This window comes from Hyperoodon ampullatus (assembly GCF_949752795.1).
Source record: "Hyperoodon ampullatus genome assembly, chromosome: 19".
Lineage (NCBI taxonomy): Eukaryota > Metazoa > Chordata > Mammalia > Artiodactyla > Ziphiidae > Hyperoodon > Hyperoodon ampullatus.
In genome coordinates, this window is record NC_136932.1 from 2,264,223 (window position 1) to 2,281,469 (window position 17,247).

A 17,247-nucleotide genomic window follows, 5' to 3' on the forward strand; every position below is an offset into this window, starting at 1 on the left:
ACCTCCTTTCCTGGGCAAGGCGGAACAGGGCCCTTCAGGGAAAAGGCAGGGACAAAACTGGGGAGTCCACAGGGTTGGGCTGGGGTGTCCCTGGCCCCTTCCCTCCCCACTCTCATCAGAGCCATAGAAAACAGGGTTAGAGGGCACCAATAGGGAAACGGAGGCCCTGAGAGCAGGAGTTGCCTGAAGTCATTAGTCAGTAGTTGGCCCAGCCCAGTCTCGGGCAGGATCCCCAGTCCAGATCTCCTTCCCCACCCTGCCCCCCACTTCGCCGCCCTGTCTCCCCCTGCCTTCTGATCCAGTACCCTCATTCACACACAGACCTTGGGGTCATCACCATCATTATTGTAACCATCTTAGCAACTAACATTTTTTGAGCACTTAGGGTTTATAGAGAGCCATGCTAAGGGCTATTTGCATATTATCTCATTTGATTATCACAGCAGCCCTGTGAATTGGTTATTAACTTTGTTTTATAGGCAAGGAATCTGAGATTCAGAGAGATTAATTTGCTCAAGGTGGCTCTCTCTCCTTCCCCACATCCCATCACCTAAGTGTCTTTCTCTTCCTTCCCCTTCCAGGATCTCACTCCCCAGAGCCCATCCCCACCACTGCAATGGGCATAGCTGGAATTTGAACCAGGCCGTCAGAGCTCCCACTCTCAACCACCGTGCCCTATTGCCCCCACCCCCAATTCACCCGTGACCTCCTGCAAGGAATTTTGCTTTTTAATGAGGTTGGGTAGGGAGGGCCATGCTTACCCAAGAATCAACCCTTTAATGGTGGGATACCAGGAGTTGCCAGGGGAGGGTTTGGGGGGAGTCTTCCCAACATCGGGAGGAATGGGTGGGCAGGGTGGGGCCTGAGGGTCTCACCAGGAGGTGGCTGTGCAGAGTGCGGGGTCCAGGACAGAGGGCCTGGCCACCAAGGTCCTGTGGAGGATGTTGATGACAGGCCGGGCCCTGCATAGAAAACCCCCAGACATCAATGCCTCCGGCCTGTCCCAGGCCAGGCTGGGGTCGGGGCTCAGGTTTGCACGGACATGGTGCTGCAGGTTGACAGAGCTGGGCTCCGTGCAGACAGGGGTGGGGGAGAGGAAGGCCCCCGTCCACTGCGGCCCCGGCTCACCGCAGCAGCACGATGTGGTCCGACAGGCTCCCCACCAGCAGGTCTGGGTAGAGGTTCTCATCCACATCCATCTGCCCGCTCAGGGAGTAGCCGAAGGTGGCCAAGCCAGGCAGTCCCAGCTTCTCTCCGTGTATTACCTGGAGGCAGAGGGAAGTGGTGGGGACAGGCTCTGGGGTGGGCTCCAGGGAGTGGGGCCCAGGGGGAATAGGGAGGGGTGGATGAGGGAAAGGAGGAAGGGCCCCTCCGTCCCTGTCCATCCATACCTGCTGGGGCTGTCTGAGGAGCCCCCTGGAGCTGCCGTGGTAGAGGTACACTTTGCCCAAGCCCTCGAAAGGGGCTCCCACAGCAACGTCTGGGGAAGAGGGACAGTACAGGGTCACCCCGTGTACTATGGGCCCCACAGTTCCCCAACCCTGTGCCCCAGGCCACAGAGCCCAGCATGGCATTGACCTCCCTGTCAGACAGTGCTCAGAGCATCAGGGAACAGAGCTCTGTGGCTCAGGATTAAAACTGGGACCACTGGGCGCCCAACTGCCTCTTTTATATGAGGGAAATTAGGCCCAGAAGAGGGAAGTGACTTACCCAAAGTCACAAAGCAAGTTAATGTCTCCAGCAGGCCTAAACCCCAGATTTCTGACCACTGGCTGTTGTTTGTTTTCCCTTATTGCAGTGCCTTCCTTCTCCCTCACCAACCGCCCCTCCAGACACCTGGTTCTTCTAATGACATTTACCAGGAGGGTCACAAAAGCAGGTGTTCTCCACTGGTGACTTTGCCAGGCAGTCATCAAGCACTCGTCTCATCCAATCCTCACAAGGGTACTGGCAGTAGGTACTACTTTTTTTTGTTTTTTCTCTTGGCAGTAGGTACTACTGTCCCCACTTCATAGATGAGGAAAAAAGCTCAGGAACCCCAAAGTCACACAGCTAAGGAGCAGAGAAGAGGCTCTAAGCCCATGTCTGTCGCTGTGTGGGGGCTGGGATTTTAACCACAACACTCTAGTGAGCTTTACTTGTTAAAACGGCTTTTTAATTCTAACCATTATTTCCACGAATAAATCCAAAACGTTTTGTCTTCTTTAACTTTCTAAGTTTTCTGCTTTTGATCTGATATGGTCTAGGTAACCAGAAAGCCAAGCTTGTTAGAAAAGGAAAAGTAAGTAGGTCCTGAGTGACAACGGGGCAACTCTTGTATCAGTAAGTGCTTGGGCTTCATTGACTAGACTTTCTAGCACCCGTTTTGTCTCTTTAGCGGCGCCTCTGCCTTCCTTTTGGTTTTCAGGTATGTTCTGGGAAGTTGAGGTTGTCAGAGAAATGATTTACAGATACGCCAGGTGCTCCCGTGGCAACCGGGCTCAACCCCTTGATTTGTCCCTCTCCTTGATACACCAGGTGTGATTGGTCCCCAAGTCCTGCCGAGCACTAGTGACATCCCCTATATCTGGGACGTCTACCTTGTCCCAGCGCTAATGTCCCACACCTGATACGCTATATTTTTGATCTTAACACCCCCAGCCTTGCTCCCCGCATCCATCCATCCCACATCTCCCTCCAGAATCATCTTGCAGGGTGCCAAGCTATCATATCAAATCCCTGCCCCCAAATCTCTTTGGACACCCCTCTGCCATAACCCAAATATAAAGCCCTAGTTTTTCTGCCTGGCTTTCAAAGCGTCCACCCCACCCCTACACTACCTCTCCAGCCTCATCTCAGATGTGAACAACCCACACCTACTAGATTTGAGCACATCAGGCAAGTGTACCACACTCATGTTGTGCCCCTTCTCTTCCCTCCGCTGTGCACACTCAGCCCAGCCTTGGATGCCCAGTGGTACGTCCACTCCTCCAGGAGGTCTACCGAGCTCGCCTCTGTGGGGGCTCCCTTTGCACGCTGTCTCTCCAGCATGGCTGTGAGCTCCCCAGACCTGAGCCCCAGCCTGTCTTCTCTTCGGACCCTGTCAAGCCTGGTATGCAGCTGGCTCTCAGTCAGTGGATGCTGGGGCAGGAGTGCTGGCTCATACCCTGGAATCCATCCTGGTTGATGTCACCGATGCTTGCCACGGAGAAGCCAAAGGCAGAGCGACTGGGGCCGTGAAGAAGGAGGGAGGGGTGGGCCGGGAAGGAGGTGCCTGCCTGGTTCATGAAGACATAAATGGCACCCCCTACCTCCTCTTTCCGCTCAAAGTAATAGGGGGCACCCACCAGGAGGTCCTGCCACCTGCACAGGGGAGAAGAAGGTGGAGATGGGACATGCAGCATAACTCTTATTTAGCAGACACAACTGTGCCAGGCAGGGCCCATGACTCTACAAATGGCGCCTCTGGCCATAGAAGGACAAGGGAGTGTCACTGTGACCGGTCTAACAGAAAACACATGTTGTGGAGAAGCCATGTAGACACAGATCACACCCAAACAGCCCACATCCACTAGAGCCGTACAAATGACAGGCATAGACGAGGAGATGCAAAGCCTCACGAAATTGACATGCAGACACCCAGAATCCCATAAAGTCTGATTGCAAATCAACATGCAATATTGACTAGCAAATCCCTGCAAACAGCATGCGAAGAAATGCACAATTGCAAACCTCCATTTCTCTGCCCTGGTGTGGGCAAGCCCGCCCCTCACCCTTCTCCCGGCCCCAGAGAAATGTCCCTGGATTCTCACCCATCATTGTTCAGGTCTGCCAGGGCAATGGCGCTGCCAAAATAGGCGCCCACCTGCCTGCCCTCCAGCACCTGCCTCCTCCGCAGGTCTCCACCTGTCTCTTGGCTCAGCAAAAAGACAGCGCCCACATGTTGGTGCCGAGGGGCACCCGTCACAATGGTGGTGTTCGTAGGGTGCAGGATGGCACTGCCCACCTGCATCGTGTAGCCTGGGAAGCGGGGAAGGTGGTCAATCAAGGCTCCAGTAAGTTTTGTCCCCTTCTCCTCTGGACCCATCTCCCAATATCCCCCCATTATCTTCTATTCCTCTATTCTAAGTTGGGCAAGAAGGCGGCCCTTGGATGCCCAGCCCCCAGTCCTGCCTGCACACTGGACCGTGAGCTCCATGAGGGTCATGACTGTGCATCTTGGGGGCATCCAGGTGGTGGGCAACAACTGGGCGCTAGCTGGACTAAGTGCCCCTCGTCGCACTGCACCCTGGTCTCACTCTTCCACCAGACACTGAAGGTGACAGGGCCACTGAGCCCCTCTCCTCCTCTCCACCCAAAGGGCCACCGCACCTGGACTCACCAATGTAGTGGTTGCCTTTGTCCTCCGGGTCCTTGTAACTGTATTCGGATAAATCCCAGTCCTTCCTCTGAATCATGTAGCTGTTTCCTTGACAAGGATTTGAGGAGGGGGAGTATAAGTCACCACTCCTTTCCTCCACTATGTCCAGGCCCCCCACCTCCAGATAAGGATAATAATAACCCCTTTTATTTGTGAGTACGTTGCCATTTGCAGAGCACTTCCTCTTTATTTTAACGATTCTGTGAGGTAGAATGATGACCCCCATTTTGCAGATGAGAAAAGTGAGGCTCGGGGATGGAGAGCCAGTTGTCCAGCTGGAATCCAGTCATCCAGGCACCCGGATACTAGATGACACCTCCCTCACCCTAGACACCGAAGCCAGACTCCACACCATTACGTCCTCCTAATCCTGCCCCAAACTTGGGCTGCCTACCCCGACCCTGCGCCCCAGGGCTGCTGCTGGAGAGTGCCTGGGGCCCTGCCAGGACTGTGAAGGACCAAGGGGTGGGAGGTAAGACTAGCAGAGGGATCAGAGGCCTCGGCCTCAGGCAAGCCCAGAGCTGGGACCACGCCCTGCGCTACCTGCTGGTCAAGAGGGCGAAATCAATCAATCATTGGGATGAAACACAGAGCCTCAGAAATACAGGCAATAATAACGTAATCACTTTGTATGGGGACAGATTGTTCCTTCCCTTATAGGGGTGAACATTCTATAATGTATTTAAATGTTGAGTCACTATGTTGTACACCTGAAACTAACAACATACTGTATGTCAACTATACTGCAATGAAAGAAAACAAAACAGGATTCTGGGTTCCCTCTGCCTGTTGATTCTGCAATAGTACGTGCAGTAAGGGAAGAGGGGCCACTGTCGCTACAGCCTGTGTGGTGGAGAGAGGCAGGTGGAGGGGGGGTGAGCTGTCAGACTCCTGAGAGGCAGTATGTGGTGGGGCAGATACAAGCATGACTTTGGATACCAGGAAATCTCTGCAGCCCTCCCAAAAGATTGCCCTGTATGTACTGAAATGAAAAGATGCCCACAGTTTATCGATATGTGAAAAGGAAGTAGCAGAACAGTATGTTTAATGTGGTTTTGTGTGTTGTGTGTGTGTTAAGAGACGTATACCTTCTAAAATAAGCCTGGAAGGATCCACAAGACACTTAGCGGTGTACACTGGGAAGTGGGACAAGGAAGATGGGAGAGAGGAAGGGCACTTTTCCTCTGTATTTTACTATTACCATTTAGTAGCTGCACCAGAAACGTGCTTTACTTTTTAAGTTTTTAAATGGTTAACCTGGAGTCAGATGGACCTGCATTCCAACACAGGTTTCAGAACTTACTGTTGTCCTTGGGTGATTTACTTCACCTCCCTGAGACTCAGTTTTCTGTAAAATGAGTATAAGAATACTCGTATTTTAAGATTAATTAAGATAATAGGTGTAAAGCCTCTGGTACCTAGTAAGCACTTTAAAGTAGCAGAGGTCGAGGTAGTTGCTGATGTTGGCAAACGAATGCTCTCCTCTGCCCTCTCGTGGGGAGGCTCTGGCAGGCTGCCCTCGGGCCTAACAGGGGTGGTGGCCTCTGCTTCTCTTCCCGTCCCCCACGGTCCCCACCTTTCCAGTTGTAAGCACCAGGAGCGCCAAAGTACACAGTGTTTTGGGTGAAGCCGCCGCTGGCGCCCAGCTGGCACATGCCGGTCTCCAGGTAGTCGGTGTTGCTGTTGCACATCTCGTTGTGGTAGGTCTGCCAGTCATCACTGGGGTCCAGCTCCAGGTCGTTGCCCCTCACGTAGCACTTGCCCACCATGCGCCGCTGGTCCTCCGACCCCGACCACAACACCTGGGTGTAGCGGTGGGCACAGACCTGGGGACCCCAGCCCCCACCAATGCACACAGCTGAGCCCGCGGCAGGGACTCCGGAGCAGTGTCTCCACAGCCCTGTCCGCCTCTGGCTTTGCAGGAGAGGAGTGGAAAGAGGTCTCCCAGCTTTTCTTTCTTCCCACAGTGGTGCCTGGACCTGCACTGCCTTTCCAGAATTCAAAAACCTGCTCTGAAGGCTGGGAACACTTTTGGAAGACCAGAAGGGACTGGATTTGAGAGCGGCTTAGAGATCTTGGCAAAAGGAAAAGGGAAAAGGATGAGGGAATGTGGGGTTCAGGCCCTTGGGTCTAAAAGGAGCTCAACACAGAGCAGGTTAGGAATTTGCTTCTCTGCTGTCCCCTGATGGCCTTGCCCTCTTAATGAAAGGTCAATATTAGAATAACAACAACCATAGCAGCAGCTGCTAACACTTACTGAGTGTATAGTAAGTGCTAACACTTACTATATGCCAGACACAAGTCTGAGCTCTTCACATATTAATTCTTTTAAGCCTCCTACCAGCCCTATGGAGTAGGGATAATTATCTTCCCCATTTTAGATAAGGAAACTGAGGCACAGAGAACTAAGAAACCTGCTTAAGATCTCACGTCTAGAGAGAGGCGGAGGACATTCAAACGAAGGCTGTCAGGCTCCGGGGTCTGAGCTCTTAAGTATCAGGCTGTGCTGTCTCTTTCTTTTTTTTTTTTTGCGGTACACGGGCCTCTAACTGTTGTGGCCTCTCCCGTTGCGGAGCACAGGCTCCGGACGCGCAGGCTCAGCAGCCATGGCTCACGGGCCCAGCCGCTCCGCAGCATGTGGGATCTTCCCGGACCGGGGCACGAACCCGTGTCCCCTGCATCGGCAGGCGGACTCTCAACCACTGCGCCACCAGGGAAGCCCTGTGCTGCCTCTCTTGAAGCTTCTCCCTGCACATGGAAGGTGCTCCATAAAGAGTTATTGGGCACATCAATCAGAATAAGGTATTTGTAAAACAGCCAGGGGCCAGGGGAAACCCAGAACCAGGCCTAGCTCTTGTTTGCTTGCCGTTTGTGTCCCCATCCAGCTGCGAACCAAACCCATGCTCGTGCTGGCCTGAGCCTGTCCCGGGTAACTACAAAGTCTGTAGTGCGGGCTCAGTGCAGGGGCCACACAGGACGTGCTCACCAAAAACGGACTGAATGAATGGATGGGTGAGCAGAAAACTGCTGAAGGACCTTAACAAAAGACTAGAAAGGGTGTTTCAGTGAACTGGTCAAACCCAGAGCTTGTGACAGTGTTCAAAGGTGACAGAAATCACAACGTGATTCAAAGGGGACGGCTATGGGGGTGACGGTTGGCTGGAAAGCAGTGGGCTTTCTGGAATGATGTAAATACGCCATTTCTTTAATGGGGGTTGTCACACAGTTGTATAATTCGTCAAAACGCAACTGAAACAAAATCTGTACATTCACTGTATGTAAATGTTACATGAATCTAAAGATGAAACATAAATTGTCTATCTGGGACTCAGAAATTGAGATCCCAGGAGCCAGCACTGATGGATGCGGGCAGGAGGTGACCGCTGACAGCGGGGGGCGGGGCCCAAACCCCAGCCGGGTGTGCGGGGGCAGCAGGGCTGTGCCTCTTCCGCCAGCCGGCCTCCCTGGAAGGAGCACGCCCAGGCCGCACTGCCTGAGGCCCTCTCTGCCCTTTCCATCTCGCAGTTCCCTCAGCTCATTCCTACGACGGGTGAGCACCCCCCGGGGGGGGCAGTGGGTGCTTCCGACAGGACCCAGGCTGGCCCTTGGAGAGCGCCAGACACCCTCCCCACCCCCACCCCCTGCTACAAGTGCAGGATGAAGGGACACACAGCCACAGAAATGGACATTTGCGAGGCTCCAGCTCAGGCACAACGGACCCTTCTCCTGCCCTCTGCTTCCCTCCGAAGCTCCTGGGAGATGAAGGAGAGGGCTGGAGGGGGTCCCGACGCTGAGCGCCCACTTACCAGGACTCTGCCTGCAGGGCCCTGGCTGGCCACAGTCACCCCGAGCCACATGTCCTCAATAATGTGACGGTCAGGGTCACCTGTGGGCGTGAGAGGGGTCATGAGCCAGGGCACCTCACCCCACCCTCCCAGCATCCAGAGCCTCCAGAGGGCAGGGGTTGGTCCCTCCCGGATCTTCCACTCCAGCAGGGCAGCCCTCCCTCCCCGCCCTCTCCAGCCCATCATAGTCTGAGCTCCACAAATCCCATCTGGTCCCACTCTAGGACTCCCTCTTCCCAGCTGGACAAGAAGGGACTAGAAGCTACCCAGGTGAGCCTTCTGTCTGTTCCAGTCATTCTCTCTGTGCTACGCCCTCCACCAGGCTCCTGACCCAGTGCCCATTCCCAGGCCCTCTGCTCACTTTTCTCCGCAATGTCCATCCGTTCACAGTCGTCCTTGTGGGCGGTGAGTGGGCACAGGTACACAGCACCGGTCTGGTTGGTATAGCCATCAGGCACAGCAAGGTCCCGGGGGGCGCCAGCCAGGAGCCTGGGGGCAAGAAGGTAGGTAGTCCCCAAAGCCCGCTTCAAACGACTCACTGCTCAGCGTGCATGGGCCGGGCATCTGCTCTGTGCCAGGCTCTGCCGTCGGGAGATGAATGGCTCCCCGCCCCTGCCCTCGAGGAGTGCCCAGGGTAGGGGAAGGCAGGCAAGGAGACAGACACCTGTGGTCAGTGCCTCATGAGAGGAAAGCAGGGAGCAAACCAGCCCAGACTCTGCGTGGGGGGCAATCAGGGAGGCCCAGAGAAGAGGGGACCCTGGCCTGAGTCTGATGACCAGGGCTTACCAAGTGAAGAAGCGGAGGAGGGGCTCTGTAGGCAAAGGTCTGGCATGTGCAAGAGCCGGGAAGCATGAGCAAGAGAGTGACTCAGGGACCTGCAAGGCCCTCGGTACAGCTGGAGGCCAGAAACCCGGGGAGGGACAAGAGGCAGTGTGGGCAGGGGAACCATGGAGGGATTTTCAGCAAAGGGAGCGACACGGCCAGATCCGGGTTTGGGAAGGAATGATTGGCCTCTGAGTGACATAATCAGATCTGGGTTTGGGAAGGAATGCTTGGCCTCTGAGATGAAGGCAGAGGGGAAGAGAGCAAGGCTGGAGGAGTCCTGGTCCTACCTCTTTGAGCCATCTGAGGACTTAGATCTGGGGCCGGGCACTGAAGAATGTGGGCAGGAAAGGGCAACTGACCCTAAACCAGAGCTGGGTGGGCCGAGGTCAGCAGGGCCCTTATGTGACCTGGGCGATGTCTACTCTCCCCCTCCCCCCCCATGTTGAGACAGACATATGAGATATAGGGGTGGTGGCAGGGCAGCTGGGTACCTGACACTTTGGACAATGTGGCCCCAGGGCAGAGTTCTTGGCTGGTGGGCGTGAGAATGGGGATGGGTGAGGACTATAAATCACCTTGTCCCCAGCCTGCCTGGAACCCATCTTTAGGGACACCAACTGCAAGTCCCTGCAAGCGTTCTTAGGGCTCTAGCAGCCCTTCCCATACCAGAGAGGTGACTAGAGGAGAGGAAGGCGGGTGATCAGCCTTGAAATATTATCTCAAAAGACAGTTCTTGGACCACCAGCATCAAAAATCCCTGCGACATTTGTTAAAAAGGCAAATTCCTCAGCCCACCACAGACAGCCTGGATTGAATCTGGGGGTGGAGCCCTGGAACCTGCTTATTTAACATGCATCTCACATATTCACACCACAGTTTGAGAACCCAGCTCTACCGCCCCTTGCTCTCCCAGCATCATCTGTCTGCAGCCTCTGGACATTCTGCCAAGACCACCTCCTCAGTCCTGCTGGACCCAGCCTCCTGGGTGGCAGGCACCTCCTAGGTAGGTACCCCTCCATCCGGCCCCAGCAATGCTATCACCTGGGGCGCCCAGCTCAGAATTTGGGTGCCAGGCCCCCTGCCAGTGTCTGGACGTGCAGAGCAACAGTCCTGCCTGCAGCTCCTGCCTGGGACCTGAGAGTGAAGGCTGCAGGGAGTGGGCAGGCCAGGGCCTGGTCATGCCAGGGCCTGGGTGCCTCGGCCCACTGGGTGTCAGGAATGCGCTGCCTGGGGGTGCCGGGAAGGGGACCTCTGCCTGCACCTCACACCTCAGCTCAGACCTCACCCTGGAGAAGGGTTCCTGGGGGCAGGGGTATAGCTTCTCTAAGCAGAGCAGGGCTGGGAGCTCCGGCAGGAAGGCTGGCAGGGGGCCAGCGGCAGCCAGGCCCTGTTAGTCACCCTCTGTCTGGGCTGGGTAGGGTGCCTAGCGAGTCCGCTGCCTGACCACCCATGGACATCTGCCCCCAGCCTGACAGGTGCGAGAGGGGAGCTGCTGCCTGTGGGAAAGGAATATCTCAGCCTCGGAGCTGAAGGGCCTGGTTCTAGGTTTGTTCTGCCTCAAGGGACAATTTCTTTTCCCTCTCTGAGCTGTGAGTGACTCACCTGTAAAATGGGACAGCAGCTGTCCCACCACCCTCCAGGGTTGTTGGGGGAAAAAGTGGGTTCATTCTTTGAAAGGGCCTCCTGACTATGAAGCCAAGGCCAACGTGAGCACTGTTGTTCTGCTTTCTTGTGGCACCAGGACTGGCCCTAGCACACCCCCGGGCCTTGCTCCGGGGACCCAGGAATTTCTGCCCCACTGGGTTAGGGGACCTGAAGCAGCGCGCACAGAGCAGACTAGTGCACAGAGCAGACTAGTTCGGGTGCTTAGCTGGGGCAGAGGATGAGACGGAACACTTCCATGGCCTGAGGCAATCAGTCAGGTGGGGGTGGGGCCCTGGCAGCTAGTCATTCTAGGGTGGGAGCTCAGATTTGGCTGGAGGTGGCAGGTGGGGGTTGGCTACAATGACCTTGCAGGGGTGGGTCCAGGCCTCAGTGGACAAGGGGTCCCTGGAGAGCCCAGGTTGCATTCCAGGGCGTGCAATGCAAGGGAAGCGTTGCTGTGCCTGCAGCTCTCTGGGCCCTAGTTGTCAGGGTGGGAGGTGGCTGAGGAGCAGGGTGGCCACGCCCTCCCCGCTCCCTCATCTTAGAGGGAGTGGCCTGAGGGTCCCCTCCTCTTTGCCTCCTGTGTTACGGAGCAGGCAAAGCTGGGCATGAGTAGCAATTGGATTGACATAAATCCCCTTACGACCTATACCCTCTCCACTCTCACCCCGCACCAGCCTTGTGCCCATTGATGGTCGGTGGGGCAGGGTCCTAATCCCAGCCCTGCATCCCAGGCCCCTCCCTCCCCAGAGATTCCACAGGGAGCACCTCCCACCTCCCTGGAGTATTTTTAGCTCCTACTTGGCCCGCTTAGAGGCCCTTTAAGGCCCTCTGGCTCCCAGCCCAGGATCCAATGGGTCTACGGCCAGAGGACTGGGAGTAGATGGGGGGAGGAGGGTGCACAGAAGACCGGGTCCAGCTTCCTCCAGCCACAGTCAGGTGTGGGAAAATCCAGAGGGTGGGAAAGATCTTACCCGTATGTAAATGAATGTACGTTACTATGCAAATGAGCACATTGCTCCTGCTGTTGGATCTGGTCCAGATCAAAAAGTCTGAGAAGCTGATCCCTCTCAAACCACCACTGAGGTCACCCTCCCAGCAGCAGCCAGAAGCGGGATGCTAAGTGGGATGCTTTGCCCAGCTCTTGGAGCAAGGAAGAAAGGAGACTGGACTGCCTCTTTCCTGGAGTCAGGCTGGGCTGGGTGGGAGCAGGTGTCTTTCCAGGAGGTAGGGAGAGGAATAAAATGACCTCGCAAGGGCTTTCAAACAGCTGCCTCTTCACCCTAGCCTCTGGCTCCGGCCAGACAGCCCCTCCTGGGCTTTGTGGAGGCCCCTGAGCTCCAAGTTCCAGAGAAGCACTTTCTCAGTCCTGCCCCATCACTCTTCCTGGGGCAGTTCAAAGCTCATGGAACAGCCAAGTAGAAAGCAGTAGCATCAGAGGAGGCAGGGGAATGGGGCCCAGGAGTGTCAGGGCACCAGGCTGGCTCACCCCAGAGAAGATGGCCCCCTGAGGGATACTGGGGTGGGGTGATGCTCAGAGAAACAGCCTGTAAGATTCAACTTCCCAGACTCCTCACCTCAGGGAGGCACTGGGTTAGCCCCAGTGGAAAGACTGCAGTTAACAAGGAGGGTCCAGCGGGTCCAGCACTCAGGCAGCGGGCCCCCATGCCTTACTCCTTAGGCCAGGAAGCCAGTTGGGGAGGGGGCCCACTCCAGCTCTGAGCCCTGGGGTGGGTTGGGGGCAGCTCTTAGATGCCTGGATCCCAGCTCTGTGCCGATCCTCCTGACTGAGTTAGCCATGTCCCCAGAGGCTTCTCCTGCAGTGGCTGAAACTGCAGCCCTCTCAATCCCCGCCTTACTCCTCCTTACGCTGCCCCCAGCTCCCTTTCCCCTCTGGTGACTCAGCCCTAGAATCAGAGCAACAAGCTGGAGAAAGCGAGAGAATGAGAGAGGACAGGAGAAAGAGGCCTTGCTCAAGCCTCCAGTAATAAAGAACAAGGCTGTTTTTCTCATTTCTTCTCCCTGTCCCTGGCTCCTTGGCGTTTTTTCCACATTTGATCCCTTAGGGCCTTCTTCATGTCATCTAACCTCAGCCTCCCTTGCTGTAACCGCCATCCTCTTCCTTCTTTGTTTAGTTCTGACCAAGCTCCTTTCACTTCATTTTCCACAAGATCAGGCTTCCCTTACCTCCTGCCCAGTTTTAAGCTCTCTGGCTTGGCCTGGTCATTGGAGAGAGCCAGAGAAAAAGGACACTATGCATCCAGGCCTTCTGCTTGCAGCCACAGCTGCTATGCCCATTTCCTCTGGCACGAGCTTTGGAGGCTGCCAGGTGCCTACCCTGCCCAGGGAAACATGTTTTAGGAGAGCAAGTAAGCCTAGTTCCTGCCTACCTCAGGTATGAGCTCATCTTCCAGGAGCTGCAGCCACCCCCGCCCCAGGCTTCCCAGACACCCTCATTTCCGGGCAAGAGCCCCAGAGGTATCTCCCATAGCCCACACGGTCAGGCCAGACCAGGACACCTGGATTCCCAGGAGGGAATGACAGAACAGGCGCTGGGGGAAAGTGGGGAGGTCAGTGGCCAGCTCCCCGAGGAACAGTCCCTCTGCTCCCCGAGGGGTCCTCATGTATCTCACCAAGAAGCCCAAAGAACCTTGGTTCCCTACCCTGCTCCTGACCCCTCACTCCAGGGACTGCGAAATTGGGGCCGGGGTTGCAGTAAGCCTCCGATGTTGTGGGCATGGTACCTCAGTCTAGAGATGAAGGTGATGGGGAACAAAGACACACCTGGGTTTTTAACCATTTCTGGAATAAGGCCTTCTTTGAGAATATAATGAAAGCTATGCTCTCCCCGCCTCCAGGCCCCAGAACAATGCACAAACACGCCAGACTTTGCATGCACTTTCCAGGATCCCTGCATCTCCTGAAAACCTTCAGTGAGCTTCAGGCTAAGACTTTGTTCAGGATCATGAACCCTCCCCCTTTTCCAAAGGGACTTTGAAGCTAACAGAACTGCCACTTGACTTGCTGGTTCCCCTGAGCTGTGCACTCAGACAGCTGTTTACATCTGGCTATACAGCTGGCTGCAGCTAAGCCCAGCTGGCCCAGCTGATTCTCCCAAACGGTCACGGGGCAGAATTCAGTGAGATGAGGAGATGACCCAAGATGTAGAACCACCCCCGGAAAAGTCTGAGGATACCCAAGTGAGTCACCCAGAACGCTATCTAGAACTACCTGCCTCTCCGAGATTCATTCGTTTTAGAAACTTCTGGGCTCCTGGCAGGCCTAATGCCATCTCTAGCTGCCCAGGAAGAAAAGTAGGACCCCTCTGCTCAGCCCTCTTGGGTGAGGTCCTTGGTTAGTGAGGGTGCATCCAGGTCCCAGCTTCAGCACAAGAGCCCTCAGCTGCTCCTGGGAGAAGAAGGCAGACGCAGAGCATTTTACACAACTTATCTCATTAAAAGCTCACTATCGGCTTCCCCGGTGGCGCAGTGGTTGAGAGTCCGCCTGCCGATGCAGGGGACACGGGTTCGTGCCCCGGTCCGGGAAGATCCCACATGCCGCGGAGCGGCTGGGCCCGTGAGCCATGGCCGCTGAGCCTGCGCGTCCGGAGCCTGTGCTCCGCAACGGGAGAGGCCACAACGGTGAGAGGCCCGCGTACCGCAAAAAAAAAAAAAAAAAAAAAGCCCACTATCACCCCATGAAGAAGGCATGTGGTTCCCCTCCCCCTGACATGTAAGATAATTAAGACTCAGGTATTAGTGACAGATTCAAGACAGGAAACTGGCAGTGGGACTTGGAAGCCTCTTCTTTCTCCGCAATGCCAAGTTGCCAACAGAGGCAGGAAGGAGTATATAGATCCAGACCCAACCTCTCCTTGGGGAAAACTGGCCCAGAGAAGAGAAATATCCTGCTTAAGGTCACATAGCAGAAAAAAAAGGGGGGGTGGTTATTACAGAATCTATTATTTACTCCAGCTTTCCATTATTTACCCTTGCTTTTCTGATATTCTCTTTACACTACATTGCCTTATGTCATGCAGATTCAGCACTGAAAATCTGAAAACCGTTTTCTGGCCTGGGGCAGGAAGAGCACCAATACAGAAACGTGTGCTGATGATCACTTAGGGTCTCCAGAAGATGGAAGAGTGGCTAAGGCCAGACCGCAGCTGCTGGGGCCAGGCTGGGAAGGGTGTGGTGGCCCTAGCCCCTGCAGAAGCTAGATGGAATTGAGGCCAAGTAGGTAGGTGGCCCGGGCAAGGGCCGGGCCAGGAGGGCAGGGAACAAGGCTGGGGCAGTCTGAACTTTGGACATTCCAACTTCCTCAGGTTTCTGCAGGTTCCAGCCAGAGTTGAGAAGGGTTTCAGCACACCCTTTATCTGACCATGTCCTCTTGCTCAGCAGGGTTTGACATCTCGGTAGGTCCACCAGGAGAGCTACTGCCCAAAGAGGGCCTGCCTGTCCCGTCCTAACAACCTTCCCTCCTGGGGCAGCCTCACCTTCCCCGGCTGCCCTCTTCCCCTAACTGCCAACCTCAGCACACTGAGCCCATGCAGAGGAACTTCTCAAACTTGGACATGCCCCTCTGGGCATGAGTAAGGGGGGCGGGGTGGCAACACAAGCAGCTGGACGCTCTCCTTCCCCTCCCTCCCCTCTGCCTCGCTCTTCCTCCTCCTTCTTGCAGCTGTTGGGGAAGGAGAACAGAAGAAAGAGAAAAACACCATTTCCCTCCTGACACCAAAACAAACACACTCAGGGTTGAAGATTCAACATGAATCCGTGGAATGCGGGGAGGACGTCTGGCGGGAGGGCATCACTGCTGGGGGTGGGGGTAGGTTGCAGAAGACCAAGCAGGACTTGGGACAGCTGCTCCTCTCACTTCTACTTCTGCATCCTCACGGGGTCAGAAGGAGCACCTGGACAGCTCCAAACGCCCAGACTCGCCCATCACTGCACTCTCCAACCGCCAAGCAGTTGAGAAGGCCCTTCAGTGTGGTTCTGCCGAGGGTGTGGCTGGCGGGCCGCAGACTATGTGCGAGGTGGGGGCGGGCTTAAATGCATGTCCCCGTTGGCTCTTCCCAGGAAAGGGGAGAGGTGTTTATCTTGCAGTTTTCCCCAGTTCCCAGTCCTGGAGAGAAGAGGCATTCGGTATACTAAGCACCCAGTCCCCAGAATGGGAGGGGGCTCAGGAAACGGGGACCCCCCTTCTACTCTCAAGAGAGGTTTAAAGGCCTGAGGGGCTGAGTCTAGACAGGTTCTGGCCGGGTCAGCACTTGCCAATAATTACTGCCCCCCATCCCACACCCAATCCCTTTACTTCCCGCCAAGCCTCGGCAGCAGAAGGGCTGCCTAGGTCCCTGCTCCCTTAACCGTCGCTCCCCAGAGCTGGAGGCCTGCGAGCCTGGAAGCCAGCTGGCCCAGGGCTTGGACTCAACTCGGGACCCGCACCCTGTACACACACTCTCCCACCCCACCCCGGCCAGTTTCACTTACAGGTAGCGCTGCTGCCGCTCCGTCTGCCGATGGAGGGCGACCGAGTAGCCGAAGAGGCTGCCCGGGTTCCCGGCCTCCTTCACCACCAGGAATCGGGTGTCCAGGTTGAAGGCGGAGGCGACGCGGTCGCTGGCGGCCACCATCAAGGCGAGCGCGCAGAGCATCGGGCGTAGGACGCGGGCGGCGCGGCTGGGGCCGGGGCCCATGGCTGCGGACGGGAGCCGGGGCCCGGGCGAGAGCGCGTGAGGGCGTGGAGCTGGGAGTGAGGACCTGTTCACCTGCTCCCCCGCGCCACCAGAGAACACTCTGGCGTCCGCTTAGTTGAGCCCCGAAGCGCTGATCAGTTTCTGGCCCCCAGCCCTGGCCAGTTTCACGTCCGCTCACGGTCTGAGCTCTCAGATTCCCCTCTGAGGTCCGCAGGGCTGTTCTCCCGCCTGCACTGTCCCGGGTCACCGTCCCCCTGCCCCGGGCACCCTGCCCCCCAACTCGTGCCGGCCGCGCCCACTTGGCCGCACTGTCGCCTCCGATCCAGGCTCGGCAGCGGATCTGGGCAGGCAGACCTGTCGACCGCAAGGAGGACAGGAAGGAGGGGTCCCACCGCGCGCGCCCCGCCTCTCCACGCCCAGCCCCGCACCTCCCCACCTTGCGCGCCCAGCCGGGGCTAGGCTTTCCTTCCGGGGAAAGAGAAAAGGTCCCGGCTCGGCCGCCTCCTCTTAAAGGGGCAGCACCGCCCCTCCCTCTCCATCCTCCCTAACCGGGCTCCGCCTTCTCCCCCAAACACCTGTCCGGAACCCCCAAAGGCTTGGATTACCCCTCCCCGCCCCTTGTTTCTCCCGAGAAGCGTCGCCTGCCGAGCAAGATGGATTGGACGGGCGGGGCCGGGGGGTGGGATTTGTCCCGCTGCTTTGCTGCGGAGGCTACAGCTGCTGGAAAGGCCGTTCCGGACGCGGCCACCTCTGTGGGTCCGGCTGGAGAGCCCCGGCGTTGGCGCATCTGGGAGCCGACATCCGCAAGCCACTGGCTGGAATGCCCTCGCCTCCGCCGC

At 56.5% G+C, this 17,247-nt stretch overlaps 1 protein-coding gene across 1 annotated transcript in view; it reads right to left on the minus strand.

Annotated features, from left to right (window-relative positions):
• The window catches only part of ITGA3 (integrin subunit alpha 3), a gene marked incomplete at its 5' end in the record, with an annotated part of 31,051 nt that extends 14,643 nt beyond the window's left edge, over positions 1-16,408 (minus strand). The window contains 10 exons of the mRNA XM_079725804.1: positions 876-962; positions 1,129-1,265; positions 1,392-1,480; positions 3,146-3,342; positions 3,792-3,999; positions 4,361-4,447; positions 5,976-6,225; positions 8,206-8,285; positions 8,606-8,733; positions 16,203-16,408. Coding sequence (XP_079581930.1) covers positions 876-962; positions 1,129-1,265; positions 1,392-1,480; positions 3,146-3,342; positions 3,792-3,999; positions 4,361-4,447; positions 5,976-6,225; positions 8,206-8,285; positions 8,606-8,733; positions 16,203-16,408 — 1,469 coding nt within the window. The remainder of the gene's footprint in view (positions 1-875; positions 963-1,128; positions 1,266-1,391; positions 1,481-3,145; positions 3,343-3,791; positions 4,000-4,360; positions 4,448-5,975; positions 6,226-8,205; positions 8,286-8,605; positions 8,734-16,202) is intronic.
• Between the last annotated feature and the right edge of the window lie 839 nt (positions 16,409-17,247).